A 24,121-nucleotide genomic window follows, 5' to 3' on the forward strand; every position below is an offset into this window, starting at 1 on the left:
ATTTCAAAACAGCCAGGACTATGTAACAAGACCCTGTCTCGAAAGGAAACAAGCTCAGCATATAGAACACTGTTAGGTCTCCTTCCCTCACTTTTGGTGCCCCTTCTGCCTTCCCCACCTGCCCTCACACACAGTAACTGTTAGACACTTTGCCCTGTCTAATCTCTCTTCCCTGTGCCTTCTGTTTGTTTCCCTGTGTTTCTCTATCAAGTGTTAAAAGCAAAACATTCTAACTCACTCCTAGGTTACCTCCAAAGCATCATGCACCCACCACCCAGCCCCATGAAGGCCCCAGTACTTTTCTAGAGGAGATATAAGTGTTACTCTCTGGGACCACAGAGAACAGAATAAGAGTAAAAGATGTGTGTCTTTGTCTTGAGGTAAGGTCTCACCCTGTCGCCCAGTGTCAAACTCACAATGATTCCCGCATACAGAGATTGCAAACACCTGCCCCACAAACCGCTACAAGCGCTTTCTTCCTTCTTCATTTCCCTCACTCTTCTTTGTCTTCCTCCTTCTCCTTCTTTTTTCCTCCTCCTCCTCCTCCTTCTTGGAGGGCAGGATCTCATGTAACCCACACTGGCTTCCAACTTGTTCTGCAGTTGAGAATGACCTTGAACCTCTTGTCTCTTGCTCCTGGAGCTGGGATTGCAGGTGTATACCACCATGTTTGCTTAATGTGGAATGGTGGATTGGACCCTGGGTTTCTTGCATGAGATATATCTCCAGCTCATCAACCCTTGAGGCTGTATATTCATACTGCTATACAAAATCCAGAGACAAGCTGGACTTTGAGAGTGCGTACTTGTAATGTAAACACGCAGGAATTAGAGGTAAAGCTATCAGAAGTTTGAGGTCTTCCTAGTTATAGATCAAGGTTAAGGCCAGTCTGAACTACAGGAGACTTGGACTCAAAAGAAGCAAAACCAAGACCAACCAAATAACCAAACAGAAAACCAAAACACTGAGACACTAATGTTTACATGAAAGCCGAGAGCAGGAAGACGGTCAGTGAGAGAGATGCTAAGGTTCCCTGCTCACAGATCACCAATTTCGTGGTCATCAAGGTATTTCCTGTTAACATGGTTTTGATGAGAAGATGTTGAACAAATTCCAGTCCCTTTGCCTGACATCAGAAGCCATCACCATCTTACTTCAGTCCCATGTTCCAGGGTGTTTTGCTTCCACACTCAATTTTCATTTCACTTTTCAATCAATATCTCCTAAACATGTAGACTCCATGCCTTTGGCCCAGGGCCCTTGCAAGGTCCTCTCTCTATCTCAGTTCTGTTCATCCTTGAGACTGAGGCATTATTCTTCAACCCCGCTCCTCCACAGTGTGCTTTCCTTTCTTGGAATACCCAACATTTGCTTTTATTGTTAGAGTTAACTTGGAAACTGTACGGCATTACTTTCTTGTGTTGTTGTTGAACGACTTTACACGTTGAAGTCGTCTCTCCCACTGGACATGACGGTCCATGAAACAAACGTAAGAGTGTCACATATCTCTTTGGATTCTCCCAAAGGAACCAGGATGGGTAGCTAGTGGAAAACTCTTACAAACAGTCCCCAGAAGTTCTACTCTGGATTGAGGTCAGTCATCTCCTGAAGGGGAAGAGACCCACCCAAGGAAGATGCATCAGCTTCCTAGTGGTCATAAGATTTGGACCTGGGAAAAGTGGGTATTTAAGATCAGGCTCAGTAATATCTAACTATCTCAGCTGACTAACAACCAAAGGCCGGAAGAATCTCGATACCCTCAGCTCAGATGATGTGGATCTAAACACACATCTGCTTGCGCATGTCTGTCTTCAGGTGCACATCCCTCCATCCAGAGAAAGGTAGCAAAGGAATAAAAGTGGTGCTTTAGAAGCCTACAAAATGCACCTTTCCTAAAAAGCAATAAAGAGAAGGAACCGAGGAAAGGGCATCCAGGGACTTTACTGTTTTTACTACTTTTGGGTGTGTCTGAAATGATGTCAAGCACTTTTTAAAACTGTGAACCAGAAATAGCAGGAAAGTATCTTTCCAATAGTCTCCTTCCTGCCTCCCTCGACCTTTTTCAACATAGTCATATACAATTTATAACTGTGGCCTATACCCTATTAGTTAAGTGGTTAAAAATTTTGAAAAAAAAATGCCTGCTATGTTGCTACATAATTTTGATCCTAATACTCTGGAGGCAAATACTGGGGGTTGTCTATGAATTCGAGGCCAGCCTGGCCTACATTGTTAGTTCCAGGCCAACCAAGGCTATTATCCAGTAAGCCCCTGTCTCAGACACCTACTCCCCCCCAAAAAATTACTTCAGAATCAAAGATACCTTTTAAATATTTTATAATGTGCATGGCTCCAGTTACCATTGAAAACCGTATGAATGCCCAGGGTCTAGTCAGTCACCTGAGACTATGTTGGTGTCCAAGGGCCATGGGCCACTTGGACATATGCCTTATGTCACTGGGGCCATACTGATCTAAATGGCCTGTGCCACCACCGTGGACCATGGTATTGTCCAGGCCCTAAGCTACAATCAAGAGCAGTGTCTGAGTCCATGACCCTACAACAGCCAGTGTCTGTACCTGATGTCTGTGCTTCTGTGGATGTCGAAGCCATGTGGATATCCAGGTTCTGGGCTGCCACCCGGGGCTGTGTTAGTGTCCAAGAGCCACACAATGGGGCTATGCTGACCTGAGTGGACTGTGCGCCATCTGGGACCATGGTAACATCCAGGCCCAAACTGCTGCTCAGGGATATGTCTGGGTTCGTGGTCCTACAACAGACAGGATCTCAATTGTTGTCCATGGCTCCTGTTACCACCATGGACCATGTGAATACCTGGGATCTGGCCAACCACCTGAGACCATGTTGGTACCACCGGGGCCGTACTAATCTGGGTGGTGTGCACTGGGACCATGGTGACACCCGGGACCATCTGCTAAGGAAGGTCCGTGGTCCTCCTGCAGTGGAGGTCTGGGTTGATTTCCGTGACCCATGTTACCATGACCCATAGAAACTATGTGTGTTGAAATCTGAAGGCTGTGTTGAGCCAGCACCTTGCTTTGTTGGCCCTGGGAGAGCTGGCCGTGACCCTTACTGGTCACTGAAGCAGAAGAGTTGGCTCTGCCCCTCACAGGAGAGCTGGCCCCACAAAGGAGAGCTGGACACAAGAGAGACAGCCCCACCCCTCACCAGAGGCATGGGAGAGCTGGCCCTGATGGCATGGGAATAGAAGAGCTGGCTCCTCCCCTTGACCAAGGTAGGCAGTCCTCGCTGCCCCAGACTGATCAGATCAGCTACCACCTAGACCCAAATCCAGGGCTTTGAGTTGGCTCACTCCGATATCTACCTCTATGATTTGTCAGAATGTGTGAGGGATTGGTCCTGCCGAACCATAGTGGCAGAATCTCCGTGGCTGGGGCAACAGGTATTTGCGAGGCGTTTTGGTGAAAGTCCAGTATTGACAGTGTACCAGAAGCCAGAGCTCTTGAACAAACCAACAACTCATTGCAATGAACATTTGCTAGTAAAGCTGAATGAAGCAAATTGTCTACTGTGTGACCCACCTGCCGATCCCAAGAGAGGTGAAGAGGTGGGAAAGACGGGGGGGGGGGTGATGTTTTGTTTGGTTTGGTTTTAATTTTTAAAATTTTCTATTGTGGGTGACGCTATGGGGGGTGAAGGACTAGGAAATGAGTGGTAGTGGGGTGCATGATGTGAAATTCCGACGGAAGCAATAAAAAATTGTGTCAGAAAGGTAGTATATAGCCGGGCAGTGGTGGCATGCGCCTTTAGACCCAGAACTGGGGTGGCAGAGGCAGGCAGATCTCTGTGAGTGTGAGGCTAGCCTGGTCTACAGAGTAAGTTCCAGGATAGCCAGGGCTATTACACAGGGAAACTCTGTCTCAAAAAATAAAATAAAATAAAATAAAAAATAGAAAAAGTATATTTAAGCTATCAATTATTGGAATGGAAGAATTTTAAGATTTTCCATGTTAGAGAAAAATATTTTACTCTCCTAAAAGATGGTGTTTTACCCTCTAAAACAGAGTAAGAATGTCCACGGATGAAGCCTGAGTTGGATTGTCAGGACAGAATGTGGGGAAGGAAAGGAAATGGGTGGGTGCCAAGGAAGTGTTGGGGCTAATATTCCCGAACCCCAAGAACAACCCGGACTTTTGACAACATTTCTAAGTAGTATAAGAGTTGTGCAATCTCTCCTGGGTTCGACTTTCCTCATCTGTGAAATGGAATTGACTTTCAGTACCACTGCAAAGGGCTAAGCCAGTCCTAGGGGCTAAGGGAGCCAGAAAGGCGGGATCAGCTCCCAAGTTAACTGCTCAGCTGAATGCAGCTTTAGCTCTGGCCCCAGCTCCTGAACTAGGAGGCGGGACTAAAGGTGAGTGGCAGCACCCTCAGCCAGTTCTCCAGGGACATAAATGGGCTGGAGCTAGATAGACCTGGTCTAGGGTTTTCCACAGCACAAGGAAAAGTGTCAGGGAAGAGCTCTGAGACCTGAGCAGCAATACCTCCCCCTGCCACCCCTTTCTTCTCTGGTCGTTCCCACGGGAAATCAAGCAGCAGGGGTGACTGCAGGCTCTCCCCTGTGGGCCTGCCAGTCTCCTGCCCTCTGCCCACCTCCTAGGTAGTGTTCCTGAGACAGGAAAAGGAGATTTCTTCAAGACAGCAGTCACACTGGGAAGAGGAACAGAGACACGTTGCTCTGCCCAGTCCATCTTTCCTGTGTTCTGGAGCTGATGGTTAAGTAGAGCCCGAGGTGTTCTTAGTATGCAGTTTCCAGTAGAGGTGTGGGCCTGCCCATCACTGAGTTTCTGTCTCTGCAGTAAGGTGACACACTGCAAATTCCTTTCCATGAGAAAAGTTTTCTCCCTGGCTGTTCTAGGCACTAGGCTTTTTCTTCTCCCAACATGAGATGCCTGGGGGAATTCCAGCTTATTGGGATTCATTGTTTTAAAAGCCCGGGACAGTCAGATTGCAGGACACAGGTCTGTCATTTCTTTATCCCTGCAAGGCTGGTTACACCTAGCTTAGGCTGGCTGGGAAACTCACTAAATAGTCCAGGGTGGATGTGAACTCTTGGTTATCCTCCTGCCTCAGCCTCCCAAGTGCTGGGATATAGGTCTGCATCTTAATGCATCGCCATTTCCTTGAACCTCAGATTCCCACTTCTCTGGGACAGTAGCTGGCTCAGCCCTGTGCAGATTTAACAGCCAGTGACTGTAAATAGCAAAGACAAAGAGCAAAGGCAAAGGCAGCAAAGGGTCCACACAGGAAGGCCAGAAACCCACTATTTACATGGTGACCCCAGTAACTTCATACCTACCTAACCAGACCTAGAAGGGACCGGAGAGGAGAAATGAGAGGCTGGGGAAACCAGAAAGAAGAGGAAGGAGGAGGAGAAGCAAGAATGTGAACAAAATCCGGTGTGCTGGTGCGCTCAGAAGCAGATCTCTGTGAGATTTGTGAGTTCGAAGCCAGCCTGGTCTACATAGATAGCCATCCAAGCCAACAAAAAGCTACATAGTGAGACCCTGTTTCCCCCCTCCCCCTCCCGCAAAAAAAAAAGTGAATGTGTGTGTGTGTGTGTGTGTGTGAGAGAGAGAGAGAGAGAGAGAGAGAGAGAGAGAGAGAGAGAGAAAACATAGAGCATTGTGAGGGAGAAAAATATACAAAAGAGTAGAGGGATCAGGGAGAGAAAAGAATTGAGAAGGCCGCATTCACCGGCTTTTGGCTGAAGTACTGCAGATTCTCTCCTGTACCGCATCAATTGGCACCGAGCGCCCCCCTCGATCACCCCGGGCCGCGGCCCTCCCTCCCGGGTGGGAGGTAAAGCAGCCCCAGCAGCTAACCCCAAATGCAGAGAGGGAGGGCGGGAGCGTAAGGAAGGGAGGGCGAGGGGAGGGATGGAGGGAGGGGCTGCGGTAGGAGGCAGCCGTGTGGTTCCAGCTCAATTTTTTTTCCTCTTTCTCCAGTCGGTTTTCTTTCCAAACAGGGAAAAGTGTTCCACGAAGCGGTAGCGCCTTACCGCCTCGCCTTCTCCTTCCTGACCCAGGGCCCGGCCCCCGTCCCGGCGCAAGCTGGTGGAGCCTGGGCTAGAAGCCCTCGGTGCCCCGGGAGCGCAGCGCGCAAGGGACCCGGGCGCGGGGCCAGCGCCCGCACATGGCTGCAGCCCCCCGCGCGCACCCCGAGGCGCCGCGCCCTGCTAGCAGAAGGTCCGTCGGCTGCGCTCGGTCGCCCTGCAGCCAAGCAGCGCTGAGCCGGGAAGTGTCCGTGTCTGGGGATCGGGATGTCCCTCTTCTTCCTCTGGCTAGGTGAGTGTCTTGGGGAGGGCGGGAGTTTGGATGGCCCTGGGCAAACGCCACCCTGCGTTTGGGTGGAGACCCGCCTTCAGCACTGTGGTCCCTGCAGTCCCGGAGTGCTGCAACCACTCGGTCCCTGCCTCCGCGCCACCGAGGGGCGCATCTGGCTGCGGAGGACCGCCCAGTCGGCCATCGAAATGTCTCACACATCTGGGCCCTCCAGCCAGCTACGGGGTGGGGGCGTTTCCTGGTGGAGTTTAGCGGAGAACCGTTTGGTGTGGAGGGTACTTTTCAGCGAGCGGTTTGGCTTCAGGAGTACCAGGGGAAAGTGGAGAGCCGGGGAGGAAAGGTTCATCCAGGGTTTTCTGTGCCAGGTTTTGAGGGTGGGGGGAGCTTTTTGTTTCAAACAGGCGCCTCTGAGCGCTCAGATTAGAAACAGATGTGTTGAAGGGGAAGCGGGAGGGAGAGGGAGGAGAGAAGAAAGGAGCAAAGGGTAGAGAGGGAAACAGGGCAGGGTGCAAGAGGCACCAAGAAGCCAGGTGACCCCCCAGAAGGTACAAGCTGAATGCGACCCTGGGAAGGAGAGAAAGGAAAAGCCAGAAAAGCAGAGAAAACGGAGGACAGGAATGTGAAGAGCCTGGGCGAAGGGAATCTAGAGTCCTTGAAACCGATGCAGAAAGGAGGCGACGGAAGGAAAGACCAGACTCTGCCCCCTTCTGAACCTGACTCGGGGCAGAAAAAGCCCTTCTGGGTGGTCCTTACTTAGGCGGTGTCTACCAGGAGGGCCTCCAGAGGTGTGGGTGCCATAAGGCACAGGCTGGTATGCCTGGGCTGGACGCAGGCAGCTCTGTGGACCAGGGCACAGAAGGGATGTGTGCAAAGAGCTGGAGGGGGTCTCCGAACCTGTGAGGGACCAGGCCAGGAAGGCAGCGGGACAAGAGAACAAAGTCCAAGCATGTGTCAGGAAGCAGGGATCCTGTCCACCTGGAGTCCAAACCCAAAGTTAGCTGGAGTTCAGAAATCCAAAGAGTATGTCAGGTGTGGTGGAGGAGAGCTAACCAGTGGGTCTGAACTGACTAGCCAGGTGACCCTGGGCCAGCTTTGTTTCTTTAGTTTTCCTGTCCCCTCAAGAAAATGAGATGGTTTTCAGAGTGTCCCCAGGCTTGAGAGCCAGTATCTCTGGGAGATGGATGGAGACCAGAGTCCGGAAGAACCAGTAGAGGTGAGGGAGATCTAAAGAGCCACCTGGCATGGTGAGCAGAGCTTGCAGATAGTGTCTGAAAACTTACACACCGGTTGGCATGCCTGTGTACCGCCTGCAGGCTGGTAAGCACTACAGTATAGGAAGAGGAGAGCTAGAATCCAAGGAGGGAAGGGGAGGGGCTCTTTTCTAAGCTCTTTGAGATATTGGCCAATTGTTGCAGCACAGCTGGCATGGCGAGATGGCACCTTTGTCAGCCTTCCGGAGTCACACCTCTAAGCTACCAGAACTCAGATGTGCCACAGAATCAAACGCAGAGTTGCCTTAGTAGAGCCAACTGTCATTCGAGCTCCTTTTTATGCTGAGCACTTTAATGTGGATGATTTTGTTAATGACTCCGTTCTTCACACCAGCCCCACTGGAGACCTGTTAGGCCTACACTCATACTGCAGACGAAATCAAGGTGTCCAGAGGTCAGGGAACGCCATCAGAACCACAGGCTCATAATGAGCAGAAATGGGAGTTGAAGGTAGACTGTATGTGGTGTGCCATGCACCGTGGCGAGTGACTTGGTTCGAGTGGTTGGGGTCAGCTGGTAGGCCTGGATGTGGCCATCGATGGTGCTCATTTAATTTATGAGGAAGGGGGGGTCAGTGGAGGGCCCCGACTGAGACAGCGATCAGAGGCTATGACCTAGTCACGGTTTCTTTATTTATTTTTAAGTTTTACTTGAGATGTGCTTATTTTATGTGTATGAGTTTTTGCCTGCATGTGTATTCTGTGCACCATGTATGTGCCTGTTGCCCCATGGAAGTCAGAAGAGGGCATTGGATCCCCTGGAGCTGGAGTTATGCAGTTGTAAGCTGCCACATGGGTGCTGGGAACTGAGCCCAGTACTCTGCAAGTGCAGCCACTTCTCTCTCTCTCTCTCTCTCTCTCTCTCTCTCTCTCTCTCTCTCTCTGTTGGTGGTGTTGTTTGTTTTTCAAGACAGGGTTTCTTTGTCACTTTGGCGCCTGTTCTGTAACTCACTCTGTAGACCAGGCTGGCCTTGAACTCACAGAGATCTACCTGTCTCTGCCTCCGAAGTGGTGGCATAAAAGGCGTGTGTCACCACCGCCCAGCGTGTAGTCATTTCTTTAGAGGGAAAAACAGGATGCTGAGTTGATTCCCAGCTTGATTTCTTTCTGAGTCCATCTCACAGCCGGCTGTGATAAAGACAAAGGGTGGCTGACTTGAAGTTCTCATGAATCTTCATCTATACCCGATCTTTGCCTTATCTGGCCATTAGCAGATTAAGACTCGCCATGTCCTGAATCTAAGTTGCTTAAACTATTCAAATCAGAGACAGGCATCAAAAGGGAGGGATTTTTAAGGGAACCTCCTCTTCAAATGGCATCCGGCCTTGGGTCAGTAGCACACCAGGAAAGCAGGTGTGCTGGTTGGATCCACTCCTCTTTGTAAACCGATTTTGAGCCTTGGTATGTTGAGGACTTCTCACAAAAGCCAAAATTAAAATTCAGACTTGCCTGGTGGGGGGAGGACGACTCCCCTCTTATTCTACTGGTCCTTTAAAGGGGGAGTTTTTTATGCTGCTCCTCTCATGGGCGGTTGACTTAAAGCCTCTTTTTGTTGAAAATGCACAAACCAGCTGGAGAGCTGGGAGGTACGGGAGAGGTTAATACTCTGAGCAAGGGTAGATCAGTTGGCATCGTGCTTGTTTCGAACCTGCTAGTGAGTGTGGCCAAGTACCCCAACTCTTCAACGTGAATCTAGCCCCTCTGTAGCATCCTGAGCCATCTCTTGCTATTCAGATCTGGTTTATTTCCCCCTGCCCCCTGACTTTCTTGTAATAGTGGCCATGGTTGTGTCCCACATGATCCACACCTTCCATTCTAGACTCTGCTGTCTTGTTGGATAACCGATAGGAAGCCAAGAGCCTAGACTGGAAAGTGGTGAGCTCTCTGGGTTCTGGTTCCATTTCTCTTATGTGTAAAAAGGGGCAGGGGTGGAAGATCTTTAATTCAAAATTTTTTAAAATATTTATTTATTTGTTTATTTATTTATTTATTATGTATACAATATTCTGTCTGTGTGTATGTCTGCAGGCCAGAAGAGGGCACCAGACCCCATTACAGATGGTTGTGAACCACCATGTGGTTGCTGGGAATTGAACTCAGGACCTTTGGAAGAGCAGGCAATGCTCTTAACCTCTGAGCCATCTCTCCAGCCCCTAATTCAAAAATTTTTTCTATGATTCTGTGACCTTTTGTTCCCCCCAAGTCTGTAGTAGTTCTCACTTCTTTTTCTTTCTTTCTTTCCTTCTTTCTTTCTTTTCTTTTTTTTTTGCCATTTTAAAAACTTAACTTTTGGACTGGAGATATGGATGGCTCAACAGTTGAGAGCATTGACTGCTCTTCAGAGGAACTAGGTTCAATTCCCAGCACCAACATGGCAACTTATAACTGCATGTAACTCCAGTTTCAAGGACTCTGACACCTTCGCACAGTCATACATGCAGGCAAAACATGAATGGACATGAAATAAAAATAAATAATTAAAAAAAAGCCTTAACTTTCAGGTTAGCATGTAAAAGAGTCATTGAAGTTGTTGGTTGTTCTCTGTCTCTCTCTCTCTCTCTCTCTCTCTCTCTCTCTCTCACTGTGTGTGTGTCTCTGTGTGTGTGTGTGTCTGTGTGTGTCTGTGTGTGTTGCTGGGAATCAAACCTAGTGTATTCAAGGTGATCTCCCTTCCTATTGAGCCAAATCTCCAGCCCAGTGCCCATTGCTTTTAATACTGAGTATAAACACCTCGTTCAAAGAGGACAGGGGAGGAGCTTGGTTCCCAGCAATGAACCTGAGGAAGGTTTGCATGCATAGTTCATGGGTGGGTGGTGCAATGACCTAACTGAGTGGGACCACACGTCTTTCATCTTCCCACATTATTGATGATGGTCACAATAGCATTATGATCCCAAAAGACTCATGTCTCATCCTATGCACAGCTGTGTAACACATGCATCAAAGCACCTAATGATGGTGAACTATTGGACAGATGTCTTGAAACATACACACAGAGACTGTCACAGCTGGGGGAAAAAAACTAGGCTACTATCAGAATCCATATCTCCAAAAAATTTGAACTCAGATCTCTCAGAGAATCTAATGAAAATTACTTCTTAGAGCGGGAGTTCTCAAACTGTGAGTCGTGAGCCCTTTGGGGGGGGTCACATATCAGATATCCTCCACATCAGATGTTTACATTATGAGTCCTAAAAGTAGCAAAATTACAGTTATGAGTAGCAACAAAAATAATGTTATATTGGGGGTCAGCACGGCGTGAGGAGCTGTGTTAAAGGGTGGTGGTTTTAGGGAGGTTGAGACCCACTCACTGTCTGAGAGGAGGGCCCATGCACATACATCAGATTTCCCAGATCTCCAGGGGTTCCTTGGCTTCCAGGTAACCTTCCTTGGAACCCAAATTCATCCTTTATCTAAATCTGCCTTTTTTGTGATGAAGAGCATACCGAAGTTCAGAGAGAGTTGGCTAAGGTTACCAAACTAGCATAGTAAAAGAGTCAACACCGGCACCCAGATTCCATGATGAGTCCTGTCCCACATTCGTGAGGTGGAAGATGTCTTCCCTCCCCTTTCCTCTTGCGCAGTTGAGCTTCAAGATCCCAGTTGGCCTTCCGGAGTTCCGGCCAGATGAGCTAAATGCTGAGTGATTGGCATGGTTTTCCATGTTGAGAAACTGCTTGAAAAACTAGGGCAGATGTTGAAACATTTCAATTTAGCCATCATAACTGGAAATCTTGGAAATTTTCTGAAGTGTCATGTTTGATGTATTCAGAAAAGAAAGACTATTTCATAAGGCAAGTTCCAAACATGTGGTGTGCACACAAAGAACAGGAAGGGATGGCAGAGGCTCCTATTCCTTCATAACTTTGCCGTGTTGTTCCAGCCTTCTTACACGTCATCCCCCCCCCCCCGCCCTCCCGCCCCAGGTCTCCAATTTCTTCCTAACATTCCTCTAAAACAAGAATGCTAGACAAAGCTCCTCTCTGGGCTTTCTTACAGGGCTATCTCCTGCTATTCTCTGCTGGTTTTTAATTCTGGGAAGGATGTGGTTTTACCACCACACTTGCTTGTTTTTTTTGTTTTGTTTTCGGGTACTGCCCAAGTGTAGCAATTGGTGGCCATGATTATGCACCCCTAGCAGTCAATTAAGTACTAGGGACAAAGCAGTCTGTGACTTTCATCCCACAATTGCTCTGAAGCTCTGAGAGCTAGGGAATGTCTTTCAAGGTCAGAGTGATGGCCAGATGCTTGTGCCTGGGGACTTTATGGCCGAAATACTTACCAGAAGGACTTCATTCTAAGCAAAGTTACCTACAAGACAACTGAAAGGAGAAACACCGAGGAAAGACCAGTTTTGAGGGTTTATCGTACAAAACTGTTTATCAGCATTAAACCCTCTGCTTTAAAAAACAAAATAGCAAAACTATTTGGGGGGGGGGGGGGAGCCAGTGGCCAGCAACCCACAGGAGCTGATTCACTCCTTCTGTTATATGGGTTCCAGGGATTGAACTCAGGTCATCAGACTTGGCTCTGAGGCAAGTTCCTTTACCCCAAGCTATCTTGCTGACTCCCTCCCTGCTCCAGCTTTTTTCCTCTTTATCCATAGTTTACACATGATAAAGTGTAAAGTTCTGCCATTAAGGTTCCTTGCATAGATTAGAACTTGTGTTTGTGTTTGCAAATGTAATCCTGTATTTTAAGCCTATTTGTGCCACATTAGGAGAGGATTCTGTAAGTCATAATACTAGTAGGAATTCCAAATGTTTTTGGTGGTTGTTTCTTTGAGACAAGGTCTTACTCTGTAGCCTGGTCTGGCCTCAAACTTACAGCAACCTTGCTGGAGCCTCTCAGATGCTGGGTTACAGGTGTGAGCCACCACTTGGCTCCATTTTCAACATCTGGACAAGGCTTGGGAGCTGGTGACACATTGGAAAGAAGAGGCAAGTGTCAGCTGGTGGGTGGGTTCAGGGGAAGAACTGGCGTGAAATTACTCTGCAGGAATGAACTCAATAGAAGAGCAAATCGCCCAGCCACGAAAGCCGTAACTGGCCCCGAGGTGGGAAATGGATAGAAAGGAACCGTGCGCTGTGTCAGAGACAAGATGACTGATTTAAAGGTTAAAGAGACTTCCCTTTAAGAATCAGAGAGGAGGCGCTCTACTGGAGAAATAGCTAAAAGAGAAAGAGAGAAAGCTGTCAGTGGTGAGGGGAGGCCCAGAGGAGAGCTTTGGAGAAGTACCCCCATCAGCCGCTGGCAGGAAAGTTTCATACCACATGATTTAGTCTGGGGTACTGTACAGGACAAGGAGCATAGAGTTGCTGGGTCCAACCAGAACCATAAATTAAGGGTTTTTAAACCCTCCAGCCACACATGGTCTCTCCGTCCCAAAGAGAGAGCTGCAGGGGAATGTGGCCTGATTTCTTCAGGCTGTGGGATCTGGCCACTCGAAGTGACCAGTATCTTAAAGGGACAAGCACAAGGGCTCACACAAAGTCTGCTTGCATGCCTTCTGTCATTTCCACATTGTTCTTCGATAGCAAATGTCTTATTACTGTATTTTGCAATAAATAAAGCAAGGCTCTGAGAAATAAAAATGAACTTGCAAGAGTACCCTCGGTAACAGAGACAATAGCCCGGGGACTGGGGATTCCCAAGGCTATGAGACACACAGTTATTCTACAAGGCTCAGTGCAGCCAAACTAGAGGCTCAAGATGTTGGGCCATGTACCGTTCACCCCCTTTTCCTGCCTGACTCCAATGGTTTGTTTGGATTACCAGCTATTGTTTATGAGTGAGTTGCTATACACACCCTGTGTGTTTCCCCATTGTTGGCTCTTCCTAACTGGTTGCAGGCCCATCGCTGTCCTCAGGGTTCCTGGTGAGGTGGTGTGCCCCACTTTTGGGTCCGGCACAGGAGCCTCCCGTATTAACACAAGATCCTGTGGCTATACGTGTGAAGGCTTGGGGACTGTATGACCTGCTTGTGTATTGCACTTTCTAGTTAAATCCTGCTTTTAGCAGTTCTGACTTCCTTGATCCTAAAGAAAGAATGCAGACCCTTAATTCCCCTTCCAAAAAGAAAGGGGGAAAAAAGGTTTGGTTTTCTGAACTCCAACTGTCTGGATTCTGAAAACATAAAAGTTTATTTCCTTTGGCACCCTGCAGACTAAAAATGGGGAAGCACGATGAAATGAACCTTTATTTTGTGAGTGGCAGTCTGTGTAGCCCCAGCCAGCGTCTGGCTGTGATAAGGCTGAAAACTGCTTTGTCTCAGGAGAAGCCAGGGAAAAAGCCTGCCTTTAGCCCCCTCCTGGGCGGAGAGAACGGAACTGTTCTCCTCAGAAGAGTTCCTCAGTTAGTGGTGGCTTTTCTGAAGAAATGGCAAAGCGGGTCTGGAGAGGTCGGGCCATGAAAGTCAACTGAAGAAAAAAAGGAGGATGAGGATAGGGTGGGGGAGAAGGAGAAAGGGAAGAAGGGAAGAAGAGAGGGCGGAGGGGAGGAGGGAGCTTAGAACCAGCAGAGGGAAAAGCTGTCAGAAGAGGGCCTCTCTGAGCTCGATCTTCAAGGATGACCACAGCAACCCATCAGTTTCCTTTCAGCGTCTTCGATATTCAAGTTCATCACGGGTTCTTCTTTATTCATGGCCTCTCCCTCATAAACAATTGCAGGGGCACCATCCCTGAGCTGGGGTGATTCCTATCATATGGAAGGGCAGTTTCTCACACCTAAGCACTGAGCAGTGGGGGAAAACATTCAGAAACACAGAGAAGAGAGTGCGCATGGGGAATGTGAGGGGGGGCCCTAGGAATTCTCAGGAATCCTATCACTGTGTTTGTGGGGGAGACCCTACGATCTCCAGTCTCTCGCTACACTTCCACATTATCAAGGTTGGTGCTAAAAAAGTAGCTGGCAGGCTGGTAGGGTGACCCATCAACATCAGAAAAGGCTGGGTTAATCAATGTGTGTCCTTGGCATCCTGCCAGGTGCCTCCTGGAGGGATTGAATCTCCCAGCATCCTCTGTGTCCTTGCCGACCGAAACGTACGGTGTCACTCTTCGTCACAACCTGCCACCTCCACTGCAGCATCCCTCGCGGGACGCTAAAAAGAGGAAGAAAGGGATCAGTAGGCTGAGATGGGTTCGCTGGGATTTTTGATGGACTCCTCAGCTGGATTCATAGGTGGTTTTCCTCTACATGGGAAACAAGCAGGATTAAGCCAAGAAGGAATTTTCTGTTCTCAAAGAAATCCATTGTACAGAATAGAACGTCAGCCCCTGACACGTTCTGATATCTCTTCTGGGTGATGGAAGGGAGTAGGAAAAAGCAAATCCCTAAGAGGGAAATTGTTTTGTGACTTCATTGTTTAAATTTAGGCTTGGGTTTGAGGGGGATCATGCAGACGGGGAGCGGTGTGCCTTCTAACCCAAGCCCTGTCACTTCTCATTACTCCCAATGACAATTCCAATTATCTGCAATCACTCTTCAAGGGATGAGCAGAGGGAAGGCACAGAAAGCTTCCATGGAGACCAGCCATGGAACAACTGCTGTGAGAGCCGGGTCCTTGGGGTCCCAGATCCTGGCTTGATGCTGGCCTGGGGCACTTCATAATTGTGTGGCTTTGAAAAAATTACTTCACCTCCCTAACCTCAGTTTTCTCAGCAGCCATTGCATGACAATGTCATTGCATTTTCTGTGTGTGTGTGTGTGTGTGTGTGTGTGTGTGTGTGTGTGTGTGTGAAAACTAAATGTAGTAATGCATTTCGAGTTTTAGCTCCCTGCCTGCTACATAATCAGCAGTCAATAAACGTCTGTTGTCATTGTCATGACTGTCTTTGCTCAGGGAGTGTCAGCCCATGGGGTATTTGGTGGGTGGCCTGCTTGAAGTCAGTTGACACCAGGCCATTACAGTCAGCCTGCAGTGGCCACTGCTGTTCCCTTATCCCACTGGCAAGTCCCTTAGTGTCCCTTTGGGGGATATCGTCCTGCTCTAGGACCTCACAAGGCTCATAGGCCCATCTGTGCCCCATCTGTCTGCTGTTTCTCTGGGAGAATAATTTTATGTGTTATGTCGCTGTGGTCAAGATGGCCCTCCCTCGACGGCTCAGCTTCCCGCCTGCAGGTCCCTGAAGCCATAGAATGGCCTGTAGATCTTCTTTTCTCATAACCTCTCCTGCATGCTTCATGGTGCCTGTCTGTGTGGGATGGCCCAACGACTAGTTTCACCATCGAATGACGCTTTATTGGGGAACTCCTGTCTGTAGCCATCGCGTGAGAGATGCCTGCAGGTAATCTATTGTAGAACAGCCTCTAGGTGGTTATTCCTTTTTTCGGTTAGAAAGTGAGACTTGCAGGTGACACCAGATTGCTTAAGGATGTGTGGTGGTAGTGTGCTTTCTACACAGAAGGGCAAGCACAAAGAGGCAGGGCTGGAAAGGTGGCTTGTGGAGAGGGGAGTGAGGAGCTTCGGGTAGATTCCTAGCACCCATGCAAAAGCCTGTGGGGCAGTTTACATCTCTAACCCAGTGCTGGGAGGCAGAGGCGGGTAGAGCCTCGGGGATCACCAGTCAGCTCCCAAAAGTGAGCAAGAGGGTCACTGGCAGACCACGTCTCAAAAAGTAAGTGATAGAGAAAGACAGCTGAGGTGGATGCCTGGCCTTTAGACACGTGTGAATACACGCCTCCTGTCACACACAAAGACAGGAAGGAAGGAAGGAGAAAGGAAGGAAGGGAAAGAGAGAGGGGGAGAGGGAAGGAAGGAGAAAGGAAGGGAAAGAAAGAGAGAGGGAAGGAAAGAAAGAGAGAGAAGAACAAAAGAGAGAAAGAAAGAAAGAAAGAAAGAAAGAAAGAAAGAAAGAAAGAAAGAAAGAGAGAAAGAAAGAAGGAAAGAGAGAGAAAGGAAAGGAAAGAAAGACGCGGCAGCTTGGGTAACACGTGCTACATAATGATGGACGATTCTGTCTCCGGTTAAACCTCGGGTGTTACACTTATACAAATAAGACTAAATATACTATGACTAGCTATGCTCTTGGCACTGCCGTTGTATCACCCACCCTTGTCTGTATCCTTCCACAGTGTCTGCTGGTTGGTACACAGATAGGGGCCGGTCTGGGGTCTAGCCTCACACAAAGCCCCAGCTCCTTTGTTCTCAACTGGTCATGTCCTCACCAAAATTAGACTCCAAAGAGCCCAATACTCAGATTCAAGACATGTTGAATTATACTTCCCTTTTTAAGTTGGGAGTGGGGAAACGTCAACAGGAAAACCTCAAGGTGAGAAGAAAAACCTGCTTTTTGCCACTGACCCAAACAGCAAGTGTGATTTTTTTTTCTCTCCCTACAAAAGACAACCAAGCTGATGTCCCAGATTCCCACAGGCCTAGAATTCCCACTCAGAACGCATTCTGGAGCCAGGCTGGCGGAGTCTGGGTTGTTCTCTGAGGCCTGCTCCCCATCTGCTTTCCTCGGGGGGAGTTCTATCTTCCATCCTGCAGTCAACAGCCAGGAGCAGCAGGCTCTGCCCTACCTCCATCCCCTCTCCCCAGAGGAGAGGCCAGAAACCAGGCCACCTTCTCTGCCCCACTGCTTCTCACACCCTGTTCCCAGAGCTCTGAAATTCTCAAGACCCCAAGGAATCCAAGTAACTATCCCCTGAACACTGACATAGTCGCCTAATCATCTTCTTGTCCCCCACCCTCCAGGCTCCACGTGACCTTCTCTTAGGTGTGGGGGGGATGCGGCAGAGAGGGCAAGGTGAAGGGGGGGAGAGATCTGTGAAGGTCACCTACCCTGTACCTATAATAGTGAAGCAGCTCCATGAAGGTCCCACCCTTGAGGCCCCTAAGCTCATTGGGTGGCTTTGTGTTAGGTCCCACACATTACTTATAGAGACCTTTACCTTAATGAGCTTCTAACTCCTTCACCTCACACCAAGCTCCCTCCTGGCCAAGGCTTGTCTGACCCCCAGGCAGAGAGCTCTGTACCCTAGAAGCATCATGTTCATACCTTCCTAGTACCTTGCATCACATTATATGGGTCACTGGCTCATGTTAGATACTTGGAGATGAATGGAGCAGAAACAAAGAAACACATTAATGAATGGGGAAAGGAAGCTTAGAAAACTCCGATGTTTCCTCTCCCAAGGATCTCTTCACCATCACAAAGGCCACAGAGAGGGCATGATAATGAAGGTGCTGAGCAAAGCTGGCAGGGGCATCTGCAAGGAGAGGGGCCAGCCTCACAGTCAGGGCCCCGCAGAGCATCCTGGACCGCGCTGACTCCAGGAGGGAATTGCTGGAGCGGTGCAGCAGCGGGATGGAGGGGAGGAGAGGGCATCGGAGTCCTCCGGAGCCAAGACTGGTTCAGCTCTTCCAAGTGGTTTATTTCCACTTAATAACTTTCAGGGCATGTGGTTTCTCCTTCCAACAGTGTCGTTAGTGGACAAGACCAGCCCAGCAGTGTTGACTCGATCCTGTTTTGTTCATTTTGGGTCTGTAGGCCAAGTAGTGGAAGGGTACCCTAATATGTAGAGCTTAGGGCTGCCTTCCTCCCTCTTTCTCACTGTGTGTGTGTGTGTGTGTGTGTGTGTGTGTGTGTGTGTGTGTGTGTGTGTGCCTGTCTGTCTCTGTGTGTGTTTCTGTCTGTGTCTATGCCTTATGTCTGTGTGTGCATATGTGTGCTCCTATTCATGCAGATATGGAAGCCAGAAGTTGATGCTAGGATGCCTCCCCCTGTCACTATCCACCTTGTTTTTGTTGACAAGGTCTTTACTGAACCGGAAGCTGTTTGGGCCTAGACAGTCCTTCCCCCATTCTACCTGTCTCCACCCCTCCCCCCAGCAGTTGCCTGCGGCAACATCCAGTTTTCTGCTGAGTATGGGAATCCAAACACAGAGCTTCATGCTTGCCCAGCAAGTGCTGTGCTCACTTAGTCATCTCCCCGGCCCCTTCCTCTCCTGCCCTGATAGTCCTCACACGTCACTAACCCTACCAGGGCTCCACTGAGGCAGAGCAAGTAGAAGAAACCCAAGTCAGGCAGTAATTGCCAAAAGCTGGGGTGAGGCTGTAAGAAGTGTATGTTCCCTCGTTCACTACTGAGATCCTTGGGAGAACACCTTGAGGCAGATAGTGTCGGCACCCATTTCCCGGATAAGGATCAGTGAGGTCAGTTGTCCTCAGTTGTCCCGATGTGACACAGTGAGTAGTGGAATCAAGACAAGAAGCCAAAACTCCCAGCTCCTAGATCATTGCTTACCCTCTGCTTCACAGTTCTGTGGGCAGCTGCTCTCATCTTCCGTGTCTCCTCTCCACCCCAGCTCATCAAATGCCCTTCAGGGAGCTTCCTTTGCTCCTTCAGGGAGCAAACTTCAGGCTCCCCCACCGCTCCCTATGGGCCTCCTGTTTAATGAGTAGGGTCACCAGTTTCTCCAGTCTGCTCAGGGTTGTGGGATTTCTCAGGAGGTGGGGTGTAGGATCTTCAGGATTGAAACCTGGGTAGCCTTGAGAAAGCCACTCAGAATGGGGTCCTCAGACCGCAGTACTGGTTTCCCCAGCAAGCTTGAAAGATGTGAAGACCTACACACACCCTGCCCCTAATGAGAATCTTCACTGTACCAAGTTTCCCATGAAGTTTAAGAAAGAAAAGACATCTGAGACGCTCTAGAGAAAAACTCAGTGCTTATGATGGGCACTGAGGAATTGGAGGTTCACATCGAGATTATGTGAGCATTGTTGGGGCCACAAAAACAAGACCTTAGGTCCACAAACAGAGGAAGGAAGGCGTCCTCATCAGGCCCAGCTGGAAGGTAATGCTTGGGATCCCTAGTGTGGGGTCAAGTGAGCAATGGTTAAGAGTTTCTACCTCTTCTTGTGGGGTTGAGTATCTCCAATGACTCTTGCCGATGACAGACCGGTCTTCGGAGAGTATTGCAGTTCCTCGGTCCCCAAGCCTGTACCCTTGGATGTGGGCAGAGACTGACAGCGGATGAGCAGTGTGCACAGCAGGATAAGAGATGGGAAGAAAAGCATGGAGGGAAAGCCTCCATAGGAACCAGGCTTGGGAAGCAGTGGACCCCAGCCATCATCCATTGATGGAGTGATGAGGCCATGAAAGAACTATCCAAGCTTACACGTGCCCCTCTTTACTGCACGTCTGGCCCCATAATAACAAGAAACAAGCTATCAACGGTGACCCAGCCTGTTTTCCCCTAGGGTGATTGCCAGGCCTGGGTAAACAGAGGTGATAGGATTTGACTCTAGGTGAAGGGCTTCAATAATTTCTCTGGGTTCCGACCAACCATGCGTCAGAACAGTTGTTGTTCAATTCTCCACGGAGAGAGAGGAGACTTCTGTTCATCTTAAAAGAAACAAAACCATTTATGAGCTTGCTGTGTATATATGCTATGGAGCACACTAGAGAGACCAATGAGGCCAGATGACAACCTGTAGGAGTTGCTTCAGGCTTTCTACTATGTGGGTCCTGGGATCGAACACGAGTCTTTAGGCTTTGCCGCAAGTGCCCTTACCTACTGAGCCCTCTCACTGCTCCTGAAATCATTTTGTTCTGAAATCTCGTTCCACAATCCGATGTCGTTTGGTGCATAAAAGGCACCAAGCAAAGGTATAGAAGACATTTGTATTTTTTGTATTGCCAAGCTGACTTGAACCAAAACAAGCAATAACCCATATTTGTCAACTTTCTCTCTGGTTCCAAGTCACATGCCCAGTGGGCAGCTAAAAAGGAGGACAACTGGACAGCTCGGGGATAAGGGGGGGCGGGGTGGCTGGCAGGCTATGAGATAGATGTGTTCATCGCTCAGTCAAAGCCTTTTGAGACCAGGCTGATCTTTGCAGTGATATGAATCCTGCCCTGACACCAAGAACCCAAGCTGCGACTTCTCTCAGAGAAGGGAGAATGTCTCTGACCTCGGTTTGGTTTGCATAGCAACTTTTTCCGTGCATGTTTTTGTCTTTGGCCGGAGGTGGACCTTCTAAGAGGATATGTTCTTCAATCAGGTGGCGACTCTCTGCTGGATCCTGTGGGTAGATATGGAACCACACATGACTCAAGACTCTGCTCATATCAGTGGGGCCAGGGGACCAGGTTGACAGAGGAAAGTAAAAATGGCAAACAGTGTCAAACAGAGCCAAAATGTATGGAGCAGAAAAGGACGGGACTAGGGGTTTTGCAAAAAGACAGTTAGGAAGATGGAAGGTTCTTCAAGCAGTGTGAGGGGGGAGCGCAGTCACGTGAGGACTTTGCATTGGAGGTGGGTGCAGGGTGGAGTGTGGAGCATTGGAGAACCTGGAGCAGAGGGTTGAGGGGGGGAACATGTGGGAGGGGAGGCTGTTGTGACATTCTGCTCTCACTCTGGAAATAGTACACATTGGTAGCTCGCAGACTGGGTGGGGGAGAATCTCAGGTCATGTTGGGGTGCGTTGGTAGGCACTGTGACCTAGAAGTGGTTTCCTCCAAAGGTTCTGGTGGTAGGTGCTTGGTCCCTCGTGTGGCAGTGTTCAGAGATGATGGGACTTTTAATGGTTGCTGTCCTTGGAAGGGAGGAAGGTAGTTGTTGTGGGACTCTGGATGATTTCTGCTGTAGAGGCATGTTGTAAGAGTGAGCCTGCTTCCTATCTCACTAAATGCGCTCGCTCTCTCTCTGTCTCCCTCTGTCTCCCTCTGTCTCTCTGTCTCTGTCTCTGTCTCTCTCTCTCTCTCTCTCTCTCTCTGTCTCTCTCTCTTTCACTCCCGCAATGACACATCCTGCCATGAGCCCATAACCAGAGGAACTTCAACCTCAGACACACAGGATATTCACTTCTAAATAAACTTCCTTTGTTTACATATTAACCAACATTACTGTTTTGTTATAGCAATGGAAACTGACTAAGACACAAGGGCCTCTCATTCTGGGTTTTTGTGCCCATCCTAGGGGGAATGGCTAGGTCCCTTCCCACAGTGCAGCTTCAGAGCCCTAGCGTGCTCTTTTACAGGAGAGACCCAGGCCAATGGCTTCTTTGCGCTCTAGTGAGAGCCAGGGCTCTTATTGTTGAGGTTGGAGCCACAACCTATGGAGACAGGAGCGAAACCCCTTCTCCAACAGGAATTCATTCAGGCAGCAGCAGCCCCTGTCACCTGCACGCTAGTAGCAGCTGTGTCCCTGCCCTGCCTTTGCTCTCTGAGACTTCCCTCCACTATGAACAGAGCCTAACCATCTCCCAGGTACCCCAACCTGTGCAACTTAACCCTAAGACCTCTTCCCCTGATGGTGTCACAGTGGCTTCTGCCTCAGGGTCTCTCCGCCCCCACTTCCAGAATGTTCTTTCCCAGATGGTTACAAGCCTGGCTCTCTGCCTTTCAGGTTTGAGGGCACATATTGCCTCACTGAGACCTTCCCCGAACTCGCTCTGTAGTCTAACCAGGACGCCTGCTCCTTAGACGTCACTGTCACTTCGCCTTGTTCTATTTTTCCCCCAGACTTTTACCACAGCCTTGAGTATCTTTTAGCATGTCTCTTTAGGTATGTCTTAGCCCATTCAGGCTGCTGTAACAAACTGTTGGAGATTGGTAGCCCATAAAGAACAAAAATGTATTTCTCGGTGTTTTTACAGGCTGAGCAATCCAAGATAAAGTTCCTGGCAGATTTAGTGTCTGGAGAGAGCCGTCTTGCGGATTGCCAGTTGTTGTTTTCTTTTTGTGTCCTCCCTCATACCGTGGTAAAAAGGCATTGCACCCCTCAGGACCTAATTACCTTCCAAGGATCTTGTCCAAAATCATCACACACAGCGCTGAGATTTCGACGCGGGAGCTACTGTGGGGAGTGAGAACCTCGCAGCATCTGTCTATAGGAAGGCACTTTTGTCTAGTATCAGTTGCTTTTTTTTTTCTTTCTTTCTGGAGCTGAGGACTGAACCCAGGACGTTGCACTTCCTAGGCAAATGCTCTACCACTGAACTAAATTCCAAGCCCTTTAGTGTCGGTTTCTACCACAGCCTAGACTTTATTTCTGTCTTTTCCTCTATACCCCTGAGCCGAGAGCATTGTCTGGTAGAGATTCTCCACGTCCGCATGGTGGAAACACAGGTGCTCTTGTCCGCATGGCTCATAGCGATATGGTTCAGAATAGAAGAGTCATTAGATCGCCTGCAACGATCTCAATGTGTGATTTCTCTTGAGCTTTACAGCACATGTATGGAGTAGGTACCATCGAGATTCCCATCTGATAGACGAAGCTGCCCTAACACGGGGGTAGTCCGATGTTAGTCAGCTGGTTAGTTAGTTAGTCAGTCAGTCAGTTAGTTTGATGCTATAGAGCTAGCAAGTAAGCTGTCATGTCAGGAAAGGAACCCAGGCCATTTGTCTCACTGATGCATGTTCCAAGGAGACTTGCTGAGAACTCTGCAGACTACCCCACCCACCTTCTCCCCAACATAAATCCCCTTCAGGGACTTCTCTGCCCTCGGTTTGAAAGCACACACAAGCAAGAAAGATCTCAGGATCTGCAAACAACTCTTCTTAAGACAGCTCTCAGCATGAGGAATGACTTTCTTCTCAGAGTGGGAGTCTCCTTTCCCGGCAGCTGCCACCAACTGAGCACACAGAGATTTATCGTTTTGCACTTTAAGATGTATTTTAAACCTTTATCTGTGACAGGCCCCATGCCTGCCACGTCCATGTGCATGTCACCTCATGTAAAACAACTTCTCCCTGAAGTATGTAGTATCTATCCATGGACCTTTAACAAATATGGAAACTGAGGCACAGAGGTGATCCAGTGACTTGTCCAGTGACACAAGCTAGGAAACTTCAGAAGCCACGTCCTTTCTGCTTCATCATGGCCTCACATCCTTCTCCTAAACCCTTTAACCATTTTCTTATGAGACAGGGTCTCACTATGTAGCTCTGGCTGTCCTGAAACTCCCTGTGTAGACCATAATGGCCTCAAACTCACAGAGATCCACCTGCCTTTGCCTCCCAAGTCAGAAACCCCTTAAATACCTAAAGAAGATTTTTTCTTTTATGTTTGTCTTCTTCTCAATCTTCTCATTCTCCTTGACACTTCTCTCCCTGATTTTCGCCATCATAGAACCATCCATCATGAATTTGGGTCATGCTATGTACCAGAACTTGATATACAGTCCAAGTTAATGTCCATCGGGATTCTGAAGTAGCAGCATTTTGTAGAAGAGCCACTGGTGAAACTCAGAGAAGTCATGTTTCCAGGTATACTCAGGGACAGGAAGCTAGGCATGAACTTGGATCTCTCTGACTGAAATCAGAAAAACACTAGTGTGAAGGAATGGGAGGCAGTGGGAATCCTCCAGGGAGAAAATGCAAATGTGTATTCCAGTGTTTGAACATCTTTATTACAATGGCATGTTTGACCTCCTTCAAAGAGTGACTTAAAAATGAAGGCTTTTCTCTGCAGTCTAATGAGTAACAGAATCACTAAGAGCATCCTTCTGTAGAAGACATTTGATAATAGTCCAAAGTGGCTTTAGAAAACAACTTCATGGAAATATAATAGGCAT

The 24,121-nt window shown here is 48.7% G+C and overlaps 1 protein-coding gene across 1 annotated transcript in view; it reads left to right on the plus strand.

Moving 5' to 3' along the window:
• Positions 1–5,956: 5,956 nt before the first annotated feature.
• Positions 5,957–24,121, plus strand: part of Clmp (CXADR like cell adhesion molecule) — a 108,429-nt gene continuing 90,264 nt past the window's right edge. The window contains exon 1 of the mRNA XM_048417070.3: positions 5,957–6,329. Within this exon, the coding sequence (XP_048273027.1) occupies positions 6,305–6,329 (25 nt within the window). The 5' untranslated portion in view covers positions 5,957–6,304. The remainder of the gene's footprint in view (positions 6,330–24,121) is intronic.

The sequence above is a fragment of the Myodes glareolus genome, chromosome 4 (assembly GCF_982192425.1).
Source record: "Myodes glareolus chromosome 4, mMyoGla1.1, whole genome shotgun sequence".
Lineage (NCBI taxonomy): Eukaryota > Metazoa > Chordata > Mammalia > Rodentia > Cricetidae > Myodes > Myodes glareolus.